At 41.4% G+C, this 20,402-nt stretch overlaps 1 protein-coding gene across 1 annotated transcript; it reads left to right on the top strand.

Moving 5' to 3' along the window:
- The first annotated feature begins 17,782 nt into the window (after positions 1-17,782).
- On the top strand, positions 17,783-20,016 carry LOC124701338. The gene is made up of 3 exons (XM_047233397.1): positions 17,783-17,900; positions 17,992-18,380; positions 19,001-20,016. The coding sequence occupies exons 1-3, from the start codon at positions 17,783-17,785 to the stop codon at positions 19,742-19,744; spliced, it is 1,251 nt and encodes a 416-aa protein (XP_047089353.1). The 3' UTR covers positions 19,745-20,016.
- The last annotated feature ends 386 nt before the right edge of the window (positions 20,017-20,402 follow it).

The raw sequence follows: 20,402 nt of genomic DNA, 5'->3' as shown, positions 1-20,402 counted from the left end.
ATAACCAATAGCGGGATCTGGAGATCCATAATGGCTCCCACATTTTCAACGATGACTTTAGTGATCGAATGAACCATTCACATACGATACCAATTCCCTTTGTCACGCGATATTTTACTTGTCCGAGGTTTGATCATCGGTATCTCTATACCTTGTTCAACCTCGTCTCCGACAAGTACTCTTTACTCGTACCATGGTATGTGGTCTCTTATGAACCATTCATATGCTTGCAAGCTATTTAGACGACATTCCACCGAGAGGGCCCGGAGTATATCTATCCGTCATCGGGATGGACAAATCCCACTTGTTGATCCATATGCCTCAACTCATACTTTCCGGATACTTAATCCCACCTTTATAACCACCCATTTACGCGAGTGGTGTTTGGTGTAATCAAAGTACCTTTCCGGTATAAGTGATTTACATGATCTCATGGTCATAAGGACTAGGTAACTATGTATCAAAAGCTTATAGCAAATAACTTAATGACGAGATCTTATGCTACGCTTAATTGGGTGTGTCCATTACATCATTCATATAATGATATAACCTTGTTATTAATAACATCCAATGTTCATGATTATGAAACTAATCATCCATTAATCAACAAGCTAGTTTAAGAGGCATACTAGGTACTTCCTTGTTGTTTACATATCACACATGTACTAATGTTTCGGTTAATACAATTATAGCATGATATATAAACATTTATCATAAACATAAAGATATAAATAATAACCACTTTATTATTGCCTCTAGGGCATATCTCCTTCGAGTCTCCCACTTGCACTAGAGTCAATAATCTAGTTTACATTTGTAAAGATATAACACCTTGGCCTTCTGGTGCTTTATCATGTTTTGCTCACGGGAGAGGCTTTAGTCAACGGGTCTGACACGCTCAGAAACGTATGTATTTTTTAATTCATTTGCGTCTCAACGCATCACTCATTTCCAAATGAGTCGGCATTAAATATGTTTGGTCTTCGGTGGAACCTTAATTCCGTGGTCTGAAATATGTCACTAATATTGTCACACACAATATAGCTTCAAAGTTCTGACACTATTGGAACTACACCAAGTTCTCAAAAGAACTTCTTGACTTTAACATCCTTTGTCATTGTCAAAACAATAACATATTCTGCCTTCTTTTGTAGAATCCGTCACAATATTTAGAACTCTTCTAAATCTAGCATAGACAACTTCTAGCTCATTGTGCTACCTTTTAAAAAACAACACTTAGTCTAATTTGAGATTGAAATTTTATTTTTATATGTGACAAAACAAATATCGGTGTAATCACCTTACAGCGATTTGTTTGTCATTTCTCCATACAAAAAAATATATATATATCCTTGGTTCTTCTAAAGTACTCAAGGATACTCTTACTGTCGTCCAATGATCATCTCATGAATCATTCTGTTATATGCTCATAACATTTTAGAGCACAAGATATCTGATTTTGTACATATTATTCGTGATCTAAAATCACTCATGTGTTTTTACTCATTGAGTGTCAGACACACTCAAGTCTTGTTAAAAACTTCACATGACAAGAACATCTTCTTAATATTTCTATATTGAACTACTTCAATATCCTTTCTATGTACTTTGACTTAAACTTATTATGTGTTTCAATCTATCTTCATAGATCTTGAACTAAATATGTTTCAGTCCATATCCTTTCATTGAAATGAAACCTTTTAATCAAGTATATAATTACATCATTTATAACCAACTATATGTCATTTACATAAAGTATTATAAATATGTCTCAGCGCTCCCACTTAATTTCTTGCAAATGCAAGCCTCTTCATCGTCTCTGATGAAATCAAAAACTCTTTGACTATTTCATCTGGTGAAGATTCCAACTCCGCGATACTCACTTCATCCAATTAAAGTTTGTATACCTATCTAGTATTCCATGGATCAGCAAAACTCTTGGTTGTATCTTGTATACACCTTTAGTACACACTTCGATAAGTAATGTATTTTGCCATCCTACTAACATATCTCATAAAAGAAATATGTAGTGATTACTAGAATAATCCACATAGACTATAAGCATTGCTACGGAAGATCTAATCTTATCATAGTCAACTCTTTGAACTTTGTCGTAAACAACTTTTAGACAAGTCAAGCTTCTTCAAGGATATTTCATCCAAGTCTATAGATCCATTTGCTTTCAAAAAGTATTCATCTATTATGGATTTCATGACGCATGGCCATTTTAACGGAGTCAGGGCCCATCATAACTTCTTTGTATGTAGTTGATTTATTATTGTAAAAAACAATCCTTTGTCCACAAATCATTTATTCGATCACAAAGTAAATCATACTTACAAAGTTCAATAGGTACTTTGATCTCCATGGCTAAAACATTTTGTAGTCATGGGAGCTATGATCGACGTGGCCGCTTCCGGAACTAATTCCGATGATGCGCTACTCTGATCATTATGCTCAGGTTCATAAACCTTATCAAGTTCTATTGTCCTCCCACTCAAATACTTCGCTAGAAACAATTTCTCGGAAATAAGAAACATTGACAAACACTTTTGTCTTTGTCTTGTGGGAAGAATTCCCAATCAAATCTCTCGGGATAACCAACAAAGACATTTATCCGATTTTGGTTGTAAACTTATTTACTTATGCTATGCATACCAAAATTTAAGAAAAGACTATCAGGGTTCATACCCATGCCATAACTCGTATGGTGTCATTTCAACGGATCATGATGATGCTCTATTCAGTGTAAAAGCGGTAGTCACTAAATCATAATCCACAAAAATATAATGGCGTCATAATATTTTATCTCATCATTATCCAACAAGGTTTGGATACATCTCTCAGATACTAAAAATATCATCATTATGATACTCCAAGAAATGTGAGTTGTAGAACAATTTCATAACTCTCTTAGATGTTCGCTAAAAACTCGTAATTCAAATATTTCCACCATGATCCAATCATAGATATTTGATTTTTCTATTACGATGATTTCCACTTCATGCTGAAATTTATTTGAATCTATTCAAATGTTTCAAACTTCTTCCTTATTGAATATATCCACATATATATACTCAATTCATTGTTGAAAGTTTTCATGAAGTAGAAGAATCTCCCGCACACAACTATGCTCAGTGAACCACATACATCATCATGTATTTTTCCACTAAGTTAGTTGCCCGTTCAACTTTTGGCCTATGAACGGTATTTTAATCATTCTCTTTAGAAAAGATTTGCAAGCGTCAAATGATTCAAAAATCAAGTGACTCCAAAAATCCATTTGCATGGAGTTCCTTCATGCATTCCTTTCTAACATGACCTAAATGGCGGTTCCACAAATAAGCGGAATTCAAATCATTTGCCTTATGGCATTTTAGCATCAGTTTTATGTATGTGTGTTTCACCATTAAGATTTATAATAACTTATCCATCGTACATGGAGTAATGTCATAATTCGAACAACTCATTGTTTTCATTTGACCAGAGCAAAATAACAATTATTAAGTTCTTTATTATAAATTCTAAGGGCTAGATAGAATGCCAACGACGAACACAATAACACTTTATTTTGTTCCAGACGTGTATTCCTATCATATTCCTTGTCAGTCTCTTAGGCCATTGTATTCTTGTATTGCGTTGTTTTGTATGACACTTCATACCAACCAATATGGTACTAATACCCAAGAATTTCATTGTGTGATCTAACTAGGAATACAACCATAACATGTATATCATTTATATACACCTGAGCTAGACTTTCTAGTCTTTTTTTTTCTTTTGCCAATAATCTTTTGTAGTTTCTCTTTTAGCTTTCCTCATTATTCAGAAAAACACTTCAACATCAATAACTTCTAGGTTTGTTGGTCAAATACCAATAACCTTGAGGTTCTTACTTTGAAGTTGATCATCATATGACAAGTGTTCTAGATTTCACTATTAGTAACTTTATAATATGATGAACAATTTCACTCATAATTTTATCTATCAATTCATGATGACTTTCTGAGACCATGTCTGTACATGCTAGGCTCATAAAGTTTAACCTTAGTATTCGCATGTGCAAATCTGGCTTGCACCCGTTGTATGCACACGTAGAATCTATAACACCCGATCATCACGTGATGCTTAGAAACGACGAGTCTTAGCAACGGTGCATACTAAGGACGATCACTTCATGGATATGCGAATATTGTTAGTGCCCCAATAGTTGGAGGATTGGGACGCCTTGCGTCTTCAACCTTCGTACATTCCCATAAAACTTATGAGTTTATGTAGTCTCACCAAATTATATTCTATCATCTTGCAATAAGGTCTTAGATATCACATATATCTCATACCTTGATTATTTCTGAAAACTAAATTTTTAGCTCCTTACTTTTCAAACAAATTTGAACTTCAAGTTTGACGGAGACAAGATAACTTTAGGTACTAATTGAAACCATAGCTCTTTGACTCAACAATGTGAGGTTTACTAAAAGTTTGCAATAGGACTTAATCAATTCTTGATTCTTTAACAATACGGTACCAATCCGTAAAGTTTCTAGTCAGATTTTAACAGTATTTCTATCTCAATAACAAGACTAGCGCATGGTAGAAAAACGGATGCCAATACTACAAAATTAATTCAAAATACTACTCAGACTATGTTTATGATAATTAGTTCATGTTTTAATCTAATTACTAATGAACTCCCACTTAACACAACATCCCTCATAGTTGTTAAGTGGTACACGATCCACATCCACTACACCAAAACCGATCATCACGTGAGATAATGTAGCTTCAATGGTGAACATCAACATGTTAATCATATCATCCATATGACTCGTGTTCAACCTTTCGGTTTCCGTTGTCCCGAGGCCATGTATGTACATGCTAGGCTCGTCAAGCAAACCCAAGTATTCCGCGTGTGCAACATGGCTTACACCCGTTATATGTGAACGTTGAATCTATCACATCCGATCATCACGAGATGCTTCGAAACGACGAACTGTACAACGTTGCATACGAGGGGAGAACACTTTATTATCTTGATATTAATGTGAGGGATCATCTTATAATGCTACCGTCGCGATCTAAGCAAAATAAGATGCATAAAGGATTAACATCACATGCAGTTTATATGTGATATGATATGGCCCTTTAGTCTTTGCGCCTTTGATCTTCATCTCCAAAGCACGGACATGATCTCCATCATCAACGGGCATGATCTCCATCATCATCGGCGTAGCGTCAAGGTCCATGGCGCCGTCTTCATGGTTGTTCACCTCATGTAGCAACTATTACAACTACTTTGAAAAACTACTCCACATGAAATTTAAAGACAACCATAAGGCTCCTGCCGGTTGCCACAATACAATAATGATCATCTCATACATATTCATCATCACATTATGGCCATATCACATCACCAAACCCTGCAAAAACAAGTTAGACGTCTCTAATTTGGTTTGCATATTTTACGTGGTTTAGGGTTTTCGAGAGAGATCTAATCTACCTACGAACATGAACCACAACGGTGATACTAGTGTTGTCAATAGAAGAGTAAGTTGAATCTTCACTATAGTAGGAGAGACAGACACCCGCAAAGCCTCTTATGCAATACAAGTTGCATGTCGAACGAGGAACAAGTCTCATGAACGCGGTCATGTAAAGTTAGTCCGGGCCGCTTCATCCCACTATGCCACAAAGATGCAAAGTACTCAAACTAAAGATAACAAGAGCATCAACGCCCACAAAATCATTGTGTTCTACTCGTGCAACCATCTATGCATAGAACCGGCTCTGATACCACTTGTAGGATAACGTTGCATAGAAAACAAAAAAATTCCTACCGCGAACACGCAATCCAAGCCAAGATGCAATCTAGAAGACGGTAGCAACGAGGGGATATCGAGTCTCACCCTTGAAGAGATTCCAAAGCCTACAAGATGAGGCTCTTGTTGCTGCGGTAGACGTTCACTTGCCGCTTGCAAAAGCGCGTAGAAGATCTTGATCACGATCGCTTCGGCGCCACGAACGGGCAGCACCTCCGTACTCGGTCACACGTTCGGTTGTTGATGAAGACGACGTCCACCTCCCCGTTCCGGCGGGCAGCGGAAGTAGTAGCTCCTCTTGAATCCGACAGCACGACGGCGTGGTGTCGGTGGCGGTGAAGAACTCCGGCGGAGCTTCGCTAAAGCTACGCGGGAGATATGGAGGAGAGGGGGCGGCTAGGGTTTGGGAGGGGGTGGCCGGCCTCAAGGGGGTGCGGCCTGATACGTCTCCGACGTATCGATAATTTCTTATGTTATATGCCATATTATTGATGATACCTACATGTTTTATGCACACTTTATGTCATATTCGTGCATTTTCTGGAACTAACCTATTAACAAGATGCCGAAGTGCCAGTTGTTGTTTTCTGCTGTTTTTGGTTTCAGAAATCCTAGTAAGGAAATATTCTCGGAATTGGACGAAATCAAAGCCCAGGGGCCTATTTTCTCACGAAGCTTCCAGAAGTCCGAAGGAGAGACGAAGAGGGCCACGGAGGGGCCACACTATAGGGCGGCGCGGCCCCCTTGGCCGCGCGGCCCCGTGGTGTGGGGCCCCGTGCCGCCTCTTGACCTGCCCTTCCGCCTATATAAAGTCTCCGTGACGAAACCCCCAGTACCGAGAGCCACGATACGGAAAACCTTTCAGAGACGCCGCCGCCGCCGATCCCATCTCGGGGGATCCAGGAGATCGCCTCCGGCACCCTACCGGAGAGGGGAATCATCTCCCGGAGGACTCTACACCGCCATGGTCGCCTCCGGAGTGATGAGTGAGTAGTTCACCCCTGGACTATGGGTCCATAGCAGTAGCTAGATGGTTGTCTTCTCCTCATTGTGCTTCATTGTTGGATCTTGTGAGCTGCCTAATCATCTATCTGTAATTCTATATGTTGTGTTTGTCGGGATCCGATGGATAGAGAATACTATGTCATGTTAATTATCAAGTTATTATACATGTGTTGTTTATGATCTTGCATGCTCTCCGTTTCTAGTAGAGGCTCTGGCCAAGTTTTTACTTTTAACTCCAAGAGGGAGTACTTATGCTCGATAGTGGGTTCATGCCCGCATTGACACCGGGACAGAGTGACGAAAGTTCTAAGGTTGTGTTGTGCTCGTTGCCACTAGGGATAAAACATTGGCGCTATGTCCGAGGATGTAGTTGCTGATTACATTACGCACCATACTTAATGCAATTGTCTCGTTGTTAGCAACTTAATGCCGGAGGGGTTCGGATGATAACCCGAAGGTGGACTTTTTAGGCATAGATGCAGTTGGATGGCGGTCTATGTACTTTGTCGTAATGCCCAATTAAATCTCACTATACTTATCATGTTATGTATGTGCATTGTTATGCCCTCTCTATTTGTCAATTGCCCGACTGTAATTTGTTCACCCAACATGCTTTTATCTTATGGGAGAGACACCTCTAGTGAACTGTGGACCCCGGTCCATTCTTTAATACTCGAAATACAAATCTGCTGCAATACTTGTTTCTACTGTTTTCTCTCGCAAACAATCATCTTCCACACAATACGGTTAATCCTTTGTTACAGCAAGCCGGTGAGATTGACAACCTCACTGTTTCGTTGGGGCAAAGTACTTTGGTTGTGTTGTGCGGGTTCCACGTTGGCGCCGGAATCTCTGGTGTTGCGCCGCACTACATCTCGCCGCCATCAACCTTCAACGTGCTTCTTGACTCCTACTGGTTCGATTAAACCTTGGTTTCTTACTGAGGAAAACTTGCCGCTGTGCGCATCACACCTTCCTCTTGGGGTTCCCAACGGACGTGTCAACTACACGCATCAAGCAAATTTCTGGCGCCGTTGCCGGGGAGATCAAGACACGCTGCAAGGGGAGTCTCCACTTCTCAATCTCTTTACTTTGTTTTTGTCTTGCTTTATTTTATTTACTACTTTGTTTGCTGCATTATATCAAAACACAAAAAAATTAGTTGCTAGCTTTACTTTATTTACTGTCTTGCACTCTATATCAAAAACACAAAAAAATTAGTTACTTGCATTTACTTACTTATTTCATCATGTTTCCTTTTGACTTTACCGCAAAGAACATACCGGTAGGACAAGGGTCTATAATTGGGAGGAACAATATAGAAGAATTTTTCACCCATGTTAGTACCGTTGAAGATTTTGAAGATAGACACTTGGTAGACCTTGCTCCCACTTATGAAATTGCTGCTGCTCGCTTTAGTTCGCTCTGTTGGAAACTAAATTTGTTAATCTCAATCCTATAATCCAACACATGTTTCTTACACTTGGTGATATGGAAGAGGGGGAAAAGAAAGATTTTGTTTTAGAAACCCTTCTTAGAGAATTTGGTGGTCTAGCAAGAGAGGCTAGAAAGGTCTTTGCTAAATTTAATATGCTTGGTTCTCATACTAATTTTGTTAGCCTTCTTGAAAAAATGGATATGGATAGGATAAGGTACACTAATAATGCTAATGCTGGTGGGGAGATCAAAGCACCAATACCATGTAAACTCCTAGCTATGAATGATGCACTAGAACATAACTATGCTTGGCTTGTTCCTGAAAATTTGTTCGATGAGAGTAGCAAGCCCAAGACTAATGAAAAGGGAGACGCTGAAACTTATGTATCCAATATACTATGCATGGTTGAGAAAACTCCAAACCCCGCTGTAGGTGCACCACCCTTCGATAACACTTGAGTTACACTTTACGCGCCTAGCTGAAAGGCGTTAAAGAAAAGCGCTTATGGGAGACAACCCATGTTTTTACTCCAGTATTTTTGTTTTATATTTGTGTCTTGGAAGTTGTTTACTACTGTAGCAACCTCTCCTTATCTTAGTTTTATGTTTTGTTGTGCCAAGTAAAGTCTTTGATAGAAAAGTAAGTACTAGATTTGGATTACTGCGCAGTTCCAGATTTCTTTGCTGTCACGAATCTGGGTCTATCTCCCTGTAGGTAGCTCAGAAAATTACGCCAATTTACGAGCATGATCCTCAGATATGTACGCAACTTTCATTCAATTTGAGCATTTTCGTTTGAGCAAGTCTGGTGGCCTAATAAAATCCATCTTTACGGACTGTTCTGTTTTGACAGATTCTATCTTTTATTTCGCATTGCCTCTTTTGCTATGTTGGATGAATTTCTTTGATCCATTAATGTCCAAGTAGCTTTATGCAATGTCCAGAAGTGTTAAGAATGATTGTGTCACCTCTGAACATGTGAATTTTTATTATGCACTAACTCTCTAATGAGTTGTTTCGAGTTTGGTGTGGAGGAAGTTTTCAAGGATCAAGAGAGGAGTATGATGCAATATGATTAAGGAGAGTGAAAGCTCTAAGCTTGGGGATGCCCGGTGGTTCACCCCTGCATATATTAAGAAGACTCAAGCGTCTAAGCTTGGGGATGCCCAAGGCATCCCCTTCTTCATCGACAACATTATCGAGTTCCTCCCCCGAAACTATATTTTTATTCGGCCACATCTTATGTACTTTGCTTGGAGCGTCGGTTTGTTTTTGTTTTTTGTTTTGTTTGAATAAAATGGATCCTAGCATTCACTTTATGGGAGAGATACACGCTCCGCTGTTGCATATGGACAAGTATGTCCTTAGGCTCTACTCATAGTATTCATGGCGAAGTTTCTTCTTCGTTAAATTGTTATATGGTTGGAATTGGAAAATGCTACATGTAGTAACTCTAAAATGTCTTGGATAATTTGATACTTGGCAATTGTTGTGCTCATGTTTAAGCTCTTGCATCATATACTTTGCACCCATTAATGAAGAAATACTTAGAGCTTGCTAATTTGGTTTGCATATTTGGTTTCTCTAGAGTCTAGATAACATCTAGTATTGAGTTTTGAACAACAAGGAAGACGGTATGGAGTCTTATAATGTTTACCATATGTCTTTTATGTGAGTTTTGTCTGTACCGTTCATCCTTGTGTTTGTTTCAAATAACCTTGCTAGCCTAAACCTTGTATCGAGAGGGAATACTTCTCATGCATCCCAAATACTTGAGCCAACCACTATGCCATTTGTGTCCACCATACCTACCTACTACATGGTATTTCTCCGCCATTCCAAAGTAAATTGCTTGAGTGCTACCTTTAAAATTCCATCATTCACCTTTGCAATATATAGCTCATGGGACAAATAGCTTAAAAACTATTGTGGTATTGAATATGTACTTATGCACTTTATCTCTTATTAAGTTGCTTGTTGTGCGATAACCATGTTTCGGGGACGCCATCAACTATTCCTTGTTGAATATCATGTGAGTTGCTATGCATGTCCGTCTTGTCTGAAGTAAGAGAGATCTACCACCTTCATGGTTGAAGCATGCATATTGTTAGAGAAGAACTTTGGGCCGCTAACTAAAGCCATGATTCATGGTGGAAGTTTCAGTTTGGACATATATCCTCAATCTCATATGAGAATAATAATTGTTGCCACATGCTTATGCATTAAAGAGGAGTCCATTATCTGTTGTCCATGTTGTCCCGGTATGGATGTCTAAGTTGAGAATAATCAAAAGCGAGAAATCCAAAATGCGAGCTTTCTCCTTAGACCTTTGTACAGGCGGCATGGAGGTACCCCATTGTGACACTTGGTCAAAACATGTGCATTGCAAAGATACGGTAGTCCAAGTTAATTAGGACAAGGTGCGGGCACTATTAGTATACTATGCATGAGACTTGCAACTTGTAAGATATAATTTTCATAACTCATATGCTTTATTACTACCGTTGACAAAATTGTTTCATGTTTTCAAAATAAAAGCTCTAGCACAAATATAGCAATCGATGCTTTCCTCTTTGAAGGACCATTCTCTTTACTTTTATGTTGAGTCAGCTTCACCTATTTCTCTCCACCTCAAGAAGCAAACACTTGTGTGAACCGTGCATTGATTCATACATACTTGCATATTGTACTTGTTATATTACTCTATGTTGACTATTATCCATGAGATATACATGTTACAAGTTGAAAGCAACCGCTGAAACTTAATCTTCCTTTGTGTTGCTTCAATACCTTTACTTTGATTTATTGCTTTATGAGTTAACTCTTATGCAAGACTTATTAATACTTGTCTTGAAGTACTATTCATGAAAAGTCTTTGCTTTATGATTCACTTGTTTACTCATGTCATCACCATTGTTTTGATCGCTGCATCCACTACATATGTTTACAAATAGTATGATCAAGGTTATGATGGCATATCACTTCAGAAATTATCTTTATTATCGTTTTACCTGCTCGGGACGAGCAGAACTAAGCTTGGGGATGCTGATACGTCTCCGACGTATCGATAATTTCTTATGTTATATGCCATATTATTGATGATACCTACATGTTTTATGCACACTTTATGTCATATTCGTGCATTTTCTGGAACTAACCTATTAACAAGATGCCGAAGTGCCGATTCTTTGTTTTCTCGCTGTTTTTGGTTTCGGAAATCCTAGTAAGGAAATATTCTCGAATTGGACGAAATCAAAGCCCAGGGGCCTATTTTCTCACGAAGCTTCCGAAGTCCGAAGGAGAGACGAAGAGGGGCCACGGAGGGGCCACACTATAGGCGGCGCGGCCCCCTTGGCCGCGCGACCCTGTGGTGTGGGGCCCCCGTGCCGCCTCTTGACCTGCCCTTCCGCCTATAAAAAGTCTCCGTGACGAAACCCCCGATACCGAGAGCCACGATACGGAAAACCTTACTGAGACGCCGCCGCCGCCGATCCCATCTCGGGGGATCTAGGAGATCGCCTCCGGCACCCTGCCGGAGAGGGGAATCATCTCCCGGAGGACTCTACACCGCAATGGTCGCCTCCGGAGTGATGAGTGAGTAGTTCACCCCTGGACTATGGGTCCATAGCAGTAGCTAGATGGTTGTCTTCTCCTCATTGTGCTTCATTGTTGGATCTTGTGAGCTGCCTAACATGATCAAGATCATCTATCCGTAATTCTATATGTTGTGTTTGTCGGGATCCGATGGATAGAGAATACTATGTCATGTTAATTATCAAGTTATTATACATGTGTTGTTTATGATCTTGCATGCTCTCCGTTTCTAGTAGAGGCTCTGGCCAAGTTTTTACTTTTAACTCCAAGAGGGAGTACTTATGCTCGATAGTGGGTTCATGCTCGCATTGACACCGGGACGATGTGACGAAAGTTCTAAGGTTGTGTTGTGCTCGTTGCCACTAGGGATAAAACATTGGCGCTATGTCCGAGGATGTAGTTGCTGATTACATTACGCACCATACTTAATGCAATTGTCCGTTGTTAGCAACTTAATACCGGAGGGGGTTCGGATGATAACCTCGAAGGTGGACTTTTTAGGCATAGATGCAGCTTGGATGGCGGTCTATGTACTTTGTCGTAATGCCCAATTAAATCTCACTATACTTATCATGTCATGTATGTGCATTGTTATGCCCTCTCTATTTGTCAATTGCCCGACCGTAATTTGTTCACCCAACATGCTTTTATCTTATGGGAGAGACACCTCTAGTGAACCGTGGACCCCGGTCCATTCTTTAATACTCGAAATACAAATCTGTCGCAATACTTGTTTTATCGTTTTCTCCGCAAACAATCATCATCCACACAATACGGTTAATCCTTTGTTACAGCAAGCCGGTGAGATTGACAACCTCACCTGTTTCGTTGGGGCAAAGTACTTTGGTTGTGTTGTGCGGGTTCCACGTTGGCGCCGGAATCTCCGGTGTTGCGCCGCACTACATCTCGCCGCCATCAACCTTCAACGTGCTTCTTGACTCCTACTGGTTCGATTAAACCTTGGTTTCTTACTGAGGGAAACTTGCCGCTGTGCGCATCACACCTTCCTCTTGGGGTTCCCAACGGACGTGTCAACTACACGCATCACGGCCAACTTGTGGCTTTGGTGTGGCCGGCCCCCTCCCCTATGCCCCTCATTATATAGATGGAACCCCAAGTGTTGGTATCCAAGTCTTCGAATAAGACCCGAACCAAAAACCTTCCATAAGGAGGGGAAACCTAGCCAAGCTAGGACTCCCACCAAAGGTGGGAGTTCCACCTCCCATATGGGGGGTGGCCGGCCCCTAGGGGGAGTCCACTTGGGACTCCTCCCCCACTAGGGTTGGCCGGCCATGGAGGTGGAGTCCCATGTGGACTCCACCTTCCTTGGTGGTTTCTTCCGGACTTTTCTAGAACCTTCTAGAACCTTCCATAGAACCTTCCGCGACATTTTAATTCACATAAAATGACATCCTATATATGAATCTTATTCTCCGGACCATTCGGAACTCCTCGTGATGTCCGGGATCTCATCCGGGACTCCGAATAAATATTCGAACTCCATTCCATATTCAAGTACTACCATTTCAACATCCAACTTTAAGTGTGTCACCCTACGGTTCGTGAACTATGCGGACATGGTTGAGTACTCACTCCGACCAATAACCAATAGCGGGATCTGGAGATCCATAATGGCTCCCACATTTTCAACGATGACTTTAGTGATCGAATGAACCATTCACATACAATACCAATTCCCTTTGTCACGCGATATTTTACTTGTCCGAGGTTTGATCATCGGTATCTCTATACCTTGTTCAACCTCGTCTCCTGACAAGTACTCTTTACTCGTACCATGGTATGTGGTCTCTTATGAACCATTCATATGCTTGCAAGCTATTTAGACGACATTCCACCGAGAGGGCCCAGAGTATATCTATCCGTCATCGGGATGGACAAATCCCACTGTTGATCCATATGCCTCAACTCATACTTTCCGGATACTTAATCCCACCTTTATAACCACCCATTTACGCGAGTGGTGTTTGGTGTAATCAAAGTACCTTTCCGGTATAAGTGATTTACATGATCTCATGGTCATAAGGACTAGGTAACTATGTATCAAAAGCTTATAGCAAATAACTTAATGACGAGATCTTATGCTACGCTTAATTGGGTGTGTCCATTACATCATTCATATAATGATATAACCTTGTTATTAATAACATCCAATGTTCATGATTATGAAACTAATCATCCATTAATCAACAAGCTAGTTTAAGAGGCATACTAGGGACTTCCTTGTTGTTTACATATCACACATGTACTAATGTTTCGGTTAATACAATTATAGCATGATATATAAACATTTATCATAAACATAAAGATATAAATAATAACCACTTTATTATTGCCTCTAGGGCATATCTCCTTCACTTTTACATTCATAGATTTTTGTGAAGCATATTTACCTTGTGTAGCTGTTTGTATTCGGTACTCAATTAGCATGTACCCCTTTGTGTCTGATTGTTACTTCAGTAACAACCATGTTTAAAAAAATAGCAAGTGATTTCCATGGTTTGGAGTATCACCAGGGTCATTGTTTCACTCTGTTCTTTGTTTGCAGGAATTGGTGCTTTCCGGGTAGAAATGTTTGTGGAGTGTGGTTTCTTTGGTTTAGTTAAATGTGCTGTGTGCTGGTTCACGGTTCATCTCTGTCTAGATAAAGATTTGTAGCTTTCATGGTGGCAATGTGGCCGACTTAAGAACAACTTCTTTTTTTATCACGTGGCTCATGTCCAGGACCACATGGAAAACCCTGACATTTAAGTGATGTTTTGCCTGGGTAAAATGTTAATAGTTTTACCTAGTTTGGCTGGGGAAGATTTTTTGATGTCTGTTTAAATCTACTCCCTCCGTCTCATGAAAGTTGTCTGAGATTTGTCAAAATCAAGATGTATCTAGACACTATTTAGTATGTAGATATATCTAAATTTTGACAAATCTCATACAACTTTCATGGGACGGATCTTTTCCATGTGGGTCAAGCCATCACATTCAAATCCTGAAACTTCTCAACTATTCTTATGTTTCTCTAGGCATTTAATCGTGGCCTGACTTCACGAAATATATTGTGGCAGCAGTTTAGCTTCGAACTTATTTTTGGGAAATACTATGAATAGTCTGGTTCATTTCTCTATTGCTTCTGTTAGGCAAAATGTATGGCCTGCACTCTGCAGTCTATTTACTCAAGCACACTGCTTGACTGAACAAGTAGCACTGAAATTTTCCCAGCGAGATGTAAGTTACTAACACTGATAAAATTGCTATCTCATAATCCCCCATAAATTTCTGCCATCGAATGTGGTTGCATCATTCTGCTCTGGCAGTTTGGTCAGTTGACAAAAACTGATCATATGGTTGTACCAATTTTTGGAGTAAGCAAAGAGAAGACTGAATACCAGTTAGCTGCCTGAATGCTGGTTATGGTGCTAATTGTTCTACGGAGTAAGAAAGTGGTGATTCTCTCCTTAAAAGGAAATATCATTGTTGAGGCAGCGTCTTGGTACCTCGTCTTGAATTTTGGAAGCAGCGTTTGGCATCCCTCACTCGCGCTTAGGTACGAGCTCGTGGTTCGATGCTCATCAACTCATTTGCGGGGCTGGTAACCGATTTTTTTCTGAACCAGCCAGTAGCTGATTGTGTGTCGATGATGACCGATGTTGGGTGGTTTTGATGGATGGTGTGCGTCCTTCTGGGCATAGCTCGTCGGCTTCTCTTGTGCCAAGTCAGAGCTTCCATCCCCATCTGTCTCAACGCCTTCTATAGCGTCGAATTCAATAATTCAACTTGAGTTCAAGTCGTTAAGGGTGTATTTAATATCCAGCACCTATTTTTTTGGATCCCCTTTTTTTTGGGATCCCTCACTAATACAGAGCGGGTTTTCTTAACGCTCGCATGGCACAAGAAAGGGCACTGGGCCCATGAGTCGGCGGCGGCCACCAACCTTGTCCAAGCTGAATACGATGACGGCCCTAGCCTCATGATGGCGTGCGTGGAGAAGTTGTACCTGCCCATGGATCCCGTGGCCATCACCGTGACGATAGACATGTTCTTCCTCAATGAAGAGAAGCCATGGTCACGCCTGCTCAACGAAATATATTGTGGCAGCAGTCTAGTTTTGAAGTTTTATGTGTTGTTAGGACAGCCGCTTCACCTATATGGACTAATGTTTGCATTGAGCCATATGTGTAGAAGTTTTTCATAGGCAATGTTTGAACCATATGTTGGCTTCAAGGTTGCATAGAAGAATGTGATGAAGATCAAGTGATAAGTATGTCTTGAAGAAGAAGATTGGGTGAGCTCTCATGTGTATCTTCAAGATGTCAACAAGATGAAGAAAGAAGAAAGGTGTGCAAGTTGTTCAAGATGAGTCCTCCCGAGAAGCTCATGAGCTTAAGCTTTCCATCCATATGGTGATCATGGATATGTGACGATGCGCCAAATAAGAAGTTCTCCCATAGTGGTTTAAGGGGGAGCACTCGCAAAACTTCATAAAGCAAGCACAATCAAGAAAGGTGTTCCATCTTGTTGCGGTCAAAATTATTATCATCAAGCTCAAGTAAAATGCGCAAGATTAAGGTTTGGTCTTGATAGGGTTTCTTTCTTACTGATCTCATGATTTAGTTGGCAGACTGGGCTATAGGTCTACATTTTAGCAACGGAAAGCTTCTCAACCTTGAGACACCAAATTCCAACAGTCTCTCCTGCATTGCTAACCTTGAGAAGCTTTCCTATCTCTCAATCCCTCCATGATTTTTGCCCCCATTTTAGAGAAAGGAGAGAGGATATTTAGTTTTACATTTCTACCAATCAAATCCCTATCTTTGTGAGGTGAATCCTCTAGATCTATATCTTTAAGAAATTTGGTGTTCCTTCTCTATTTGTTCTTCCTCTATTATTCCCCCAATAGGTTTTGCAGCTTTGTTGAAATTTGAGAGAGAAGGATTTGAGCATATTAGTGGTGTTCTTGACATTGCATTTGTTGCATCGGTTTGAATTCTCCACGGTGATTCGTGGAAGTGAAAGTGAGAAGGTTATTACTCTTAGGTTCTTGGAACCCTAGTCAGCTTAATGGTCTTTTTGGGGCCTTCAATTAAGTTGTGGAGATTCCTCAAGCTTTGTGAGGTCTTTGTGGTGAATTTAATGGGAGCCTCCAATTAAGTTGTGGAGATAGCCCCAAGATTTGTGCGGGTTCGGTGACCACCCATAAAGTTCCATAGTGGATTGAGGTCTTCCCTTTTTGTAGGAAGGCTCGACGATAATACGGTGAGGCCTTCATGGCGTTTGAAATGTTTTGTCCTCCACACCGCTCCAACGGAGAGTAGCACTCGCAAGAGTATGAACTTCAGGATATATCGTCGTCTCCATGTTATCTCGGTTACCTATACCCGAGCTCTTTACTTATGCACTTTACTTTATGATAGTCTTCGTGCTTGAAGTTATATATCTTGCTATCACATAGTTGTTTGCATTGCTTAGCATAAGTTGTTGGTGCACATAGGTGAACCCTAGTTATATAAGTTTTATGCTTGACTGGTTTTGAAGACGGGCAAAACTTTCCGTTTTCAGCCAGATGGTGTGTTCTGGCAAATATGTCACAAAATTGTAATGGTACCTGACAAAGATACAATCGAGCGGTGTTTTTCAGCAAATGCCAAAAAGAATGTCCTATAGCAAATTTATATTCCTGGTGTGTCAGGCCTTCTTGGAGCAGAAAACTGAAGATCCAGCCCAACTCGAGCTGTATTTCAGGAGAAAAAAAAAGACTCGCCCAGGGGAATCGCCAACGGAGTCGCCACGCACGCCGGAAGCGGCACTCACTCTGCCTTTGCTCTGCGCCGCGCCGCGCCGCGCCGCCGCTCGCAAATCCGCCGTTCCAATCGCCCGCTCTCCCAGCCCGGCCATTGGCGCCGACGCGGAGACTCATGGAGTTCCGCTTCCGCGCCGGCGACCGCGGGCCCTCCTCGTCCGCCTCCGGCGATTCCCCGCCGGTACCGCTCCCTACCCCCCACAACGGCTGCTTCGGTGGTCCAGGCCTTCAAGGTAAGCGCATCCGGAACCTCTCATCCGATCTCATCCCTACACGCGCCCGAATCCCTGACAACGCTCCCCGTCCCCTCCGCCAACCAACCAGGGCCTCCGCCGCCGCCGTCGATCGAGTGGGAGGCGGCGCGGCGGGAAGGTATTATCCAGATGGAGGTGCGGCGGCGTCTCATCGAGGAGGAGGTGCGCCGCGAGTTCGAGGCCAAGGGCGACCTCGCCTTCGCCCACGGCGGGTTCCTGCCCGACCCGTTCTTCCCTCCCGCCCACCTCATGCCGCCGCCGATGCAGATGGCGATGCACCCGCCCCCGCACGCGCCGCCGCCGATGCCTTTTGAGGGGTTCGGAGCCTGGCATGGCTATAACCAGTTTGGGCCTCGCCCGCACGCCGGGTTTGGGGAAAGGAGGAGGTTGTCTCCGCCGCGGCCGAAGCCGAAGCATAAGCTCCAGCTGCTTGAGATCGAGCCCTCCGCGAGACCTGAGGTGTGTGTGCGCACATATCTTTCTCCTTAGATTGTTCTGACAACCAGTGTACTACTTCAGAAGTTCTTTTTCCAGATAAGGCATAAAAAATACTACCTGGCTCAGATATTCCTTCTGTATATATGCTCTGTCCTTTCATAGTTTTGCACGCTATCTGTGCCTTTTTGGCTTAATAATGGTGCTGTACACTTTATCTTCATTTCACTTGGCCTGGACTTAACTTAGCAGCAACAATTATAGTTTTGTACAAAGTTCAGGATCTCTCATCAAGCCATGCATAATCTTTTTTTAATCTGGAATGTTGTTTTTCTGATTACTTCAGTGGAACACCAAACCTCATAGAATAGCTCCATATTATTGCTCTTAGATGACAGAAACACCCATAAAAAAATTATGGGCCCAGATCAGAGCTTAAAAGGATTGGTTGTTTCCCATTGATTCTACTCATGTCCACGCATTCCTTTAAATTGGTGGTGTCGGTATGTGTAGAGAGATAGTTTGATCGTGAGAGTTAGTTTCATATGCTATTCTTCCAGAGCTGCAGGTTTTTGTTACATATGCACACCAAATTAACTACTGCATTGAAATGTTCATTTCAGGCTCCTTCATCAAAAACAAAGGTCCAGAGGATGAAGAGGAAGGCAGATACAATTGTTGGACCCACTGTACCAAAGAATGTACCAAAGAAAGTACAGAAACTAACCAAGGACTGGAGCTGTGCACTATGCCAAGTGAGTGCAACTTGTGAAGCTGGACTTAATGAGCATCTTGAAGGGAAAAAACATAAGGCAAAGTTCGCCCAGTGTGGAACAAGCAAGGTGATAACTGATAGCAAAGACAACTCGCGGAAGATCACCGGGAATAAGAGTGGAATAGAACCTTGCGATGAACCTAAAAAAATATGCATACTAGTAGATGGAGAGTTGCATGAAGTTGTTCAGAAGAACAACTACCTGTGGTGTGATCGCTGCAAAGTCAGGTGCGATAGCAATGTGACCATGGCTGGCCATCTGCGGAGCAAGAAGCACAATAAAAGAAACAAGGTTTGGTCATCGATAGAGGCTGTGAGGATGGATACCAAAATCAATGAAGATTTGAGCTCTCCTTGTGAAAGTAAGGTAAATACAAATGACTCTACTGAAACTAAAGCCCTAATTAAGGGCAACATAGACATGGCCATCCAAGTTGAGGAATGTGGCCTTGTAGAAAATCCAGTGGAAATTGAGAAAGAAAGCACAAGCATGGCCAGTGAGGTAGAAAGTACAAACATGGCCAATGCATCTGTGGAAACTCCAGTTGAAACTACGATGGAAAGCACGGACATCACAAATGATGCGAGGCATCTTGTGCCAACAGAGGAGTAACACTATACCTTGATGTTTACATATGCGTAGCTCAGTTTCATCATGAGATCTAGCTTTTCTCTTACCACCCGTACTTAGTGTATAGGGTAACAATAATACATATGGGCAGTGTTTTCTTGTTAAGTTTCTTGACCATTGGTAATCATGTATGGCGTTGGAAATCTTGCAAGTCTATGGGTCCAGTGCAATAGATGGCTTGTAGGATATCTAACTTGATTACTACTGTCCAAGCAGCTTTGCATGAGAACATTGCTCACCAGATCTATGTATTATTATGGAATATTTGATCATTTGCCACACATTTATCTGAAATTTGATTATTTGCCACAGGTCATAGGACCACCACATGTCAGTGACACAGGGTGTGGCAGATAATTAAATTGCAAATAAAAGTGTGGCAAATTGGAGAGGATGTTTTTCACTTGGAGAGGATGTTTTTATGTAGAATTCCCGCTGTGAATTGTACCTTAGCTGAATCTGGTACTTCTATGTAGTTTTGATTTTTGCCCTCCGTTCACTTGTACTGTGCCTGGGTTTAGGTGGGTTAGCTCGTGACGAGTAGGGTTCCTTCGTGCCAACCTTACTCTATTCTGCAACATGTACTCACTAGTAGCTGTTTTAGAAATAGTACTCACTAGTAGCTGTTTTAGCTGGAGGA

The sequence above is a fragment of the Lolium rigidum genome, chromosome 1 (genome assembly GCF_022539505.1).
Source record: "Lolium rigidum isolate FL_2022 chromosome 1, APGP_CSIRO_Lrig_0.1, whole genome shotgun sequence".
Taxonomy (NCBI): domain Eukaryota; kingdom Viridiplantae; phylum Streptophyta; class Magnoliopsida; order Poales; family Poaceae; genus Lolium; species Lolium rigidum.
Note: the sequence above shows the minus strand (reverse complement) of the source record. Positions and strands in the feature narration are given on the sequence as shown.

Coding starts and splice junctions, on each gene's coding strand:
- LOC124701338 (XM_047233397.1), top strand. CDS start 17,783: ATGGAGTTCCGCTTCCGCGCCGGCGACCGCGGGCCCTCCTCGTCCGCC. Junction 17,901..17,991: donor CGGTGGTCCAGGCCTTCAAG/GTAAGCGCATCC, acceptor CCAACCAACCAG/GGCCTCCGCCGCCGCCGTCG. Junction 18,381..19,000: donor AGCCCTCCGCGAGACCTGAG/GTGTGTGTGCGC, acceptor TCAAAAACAAAG/GTCCAGAGGATGAAGAGGAA.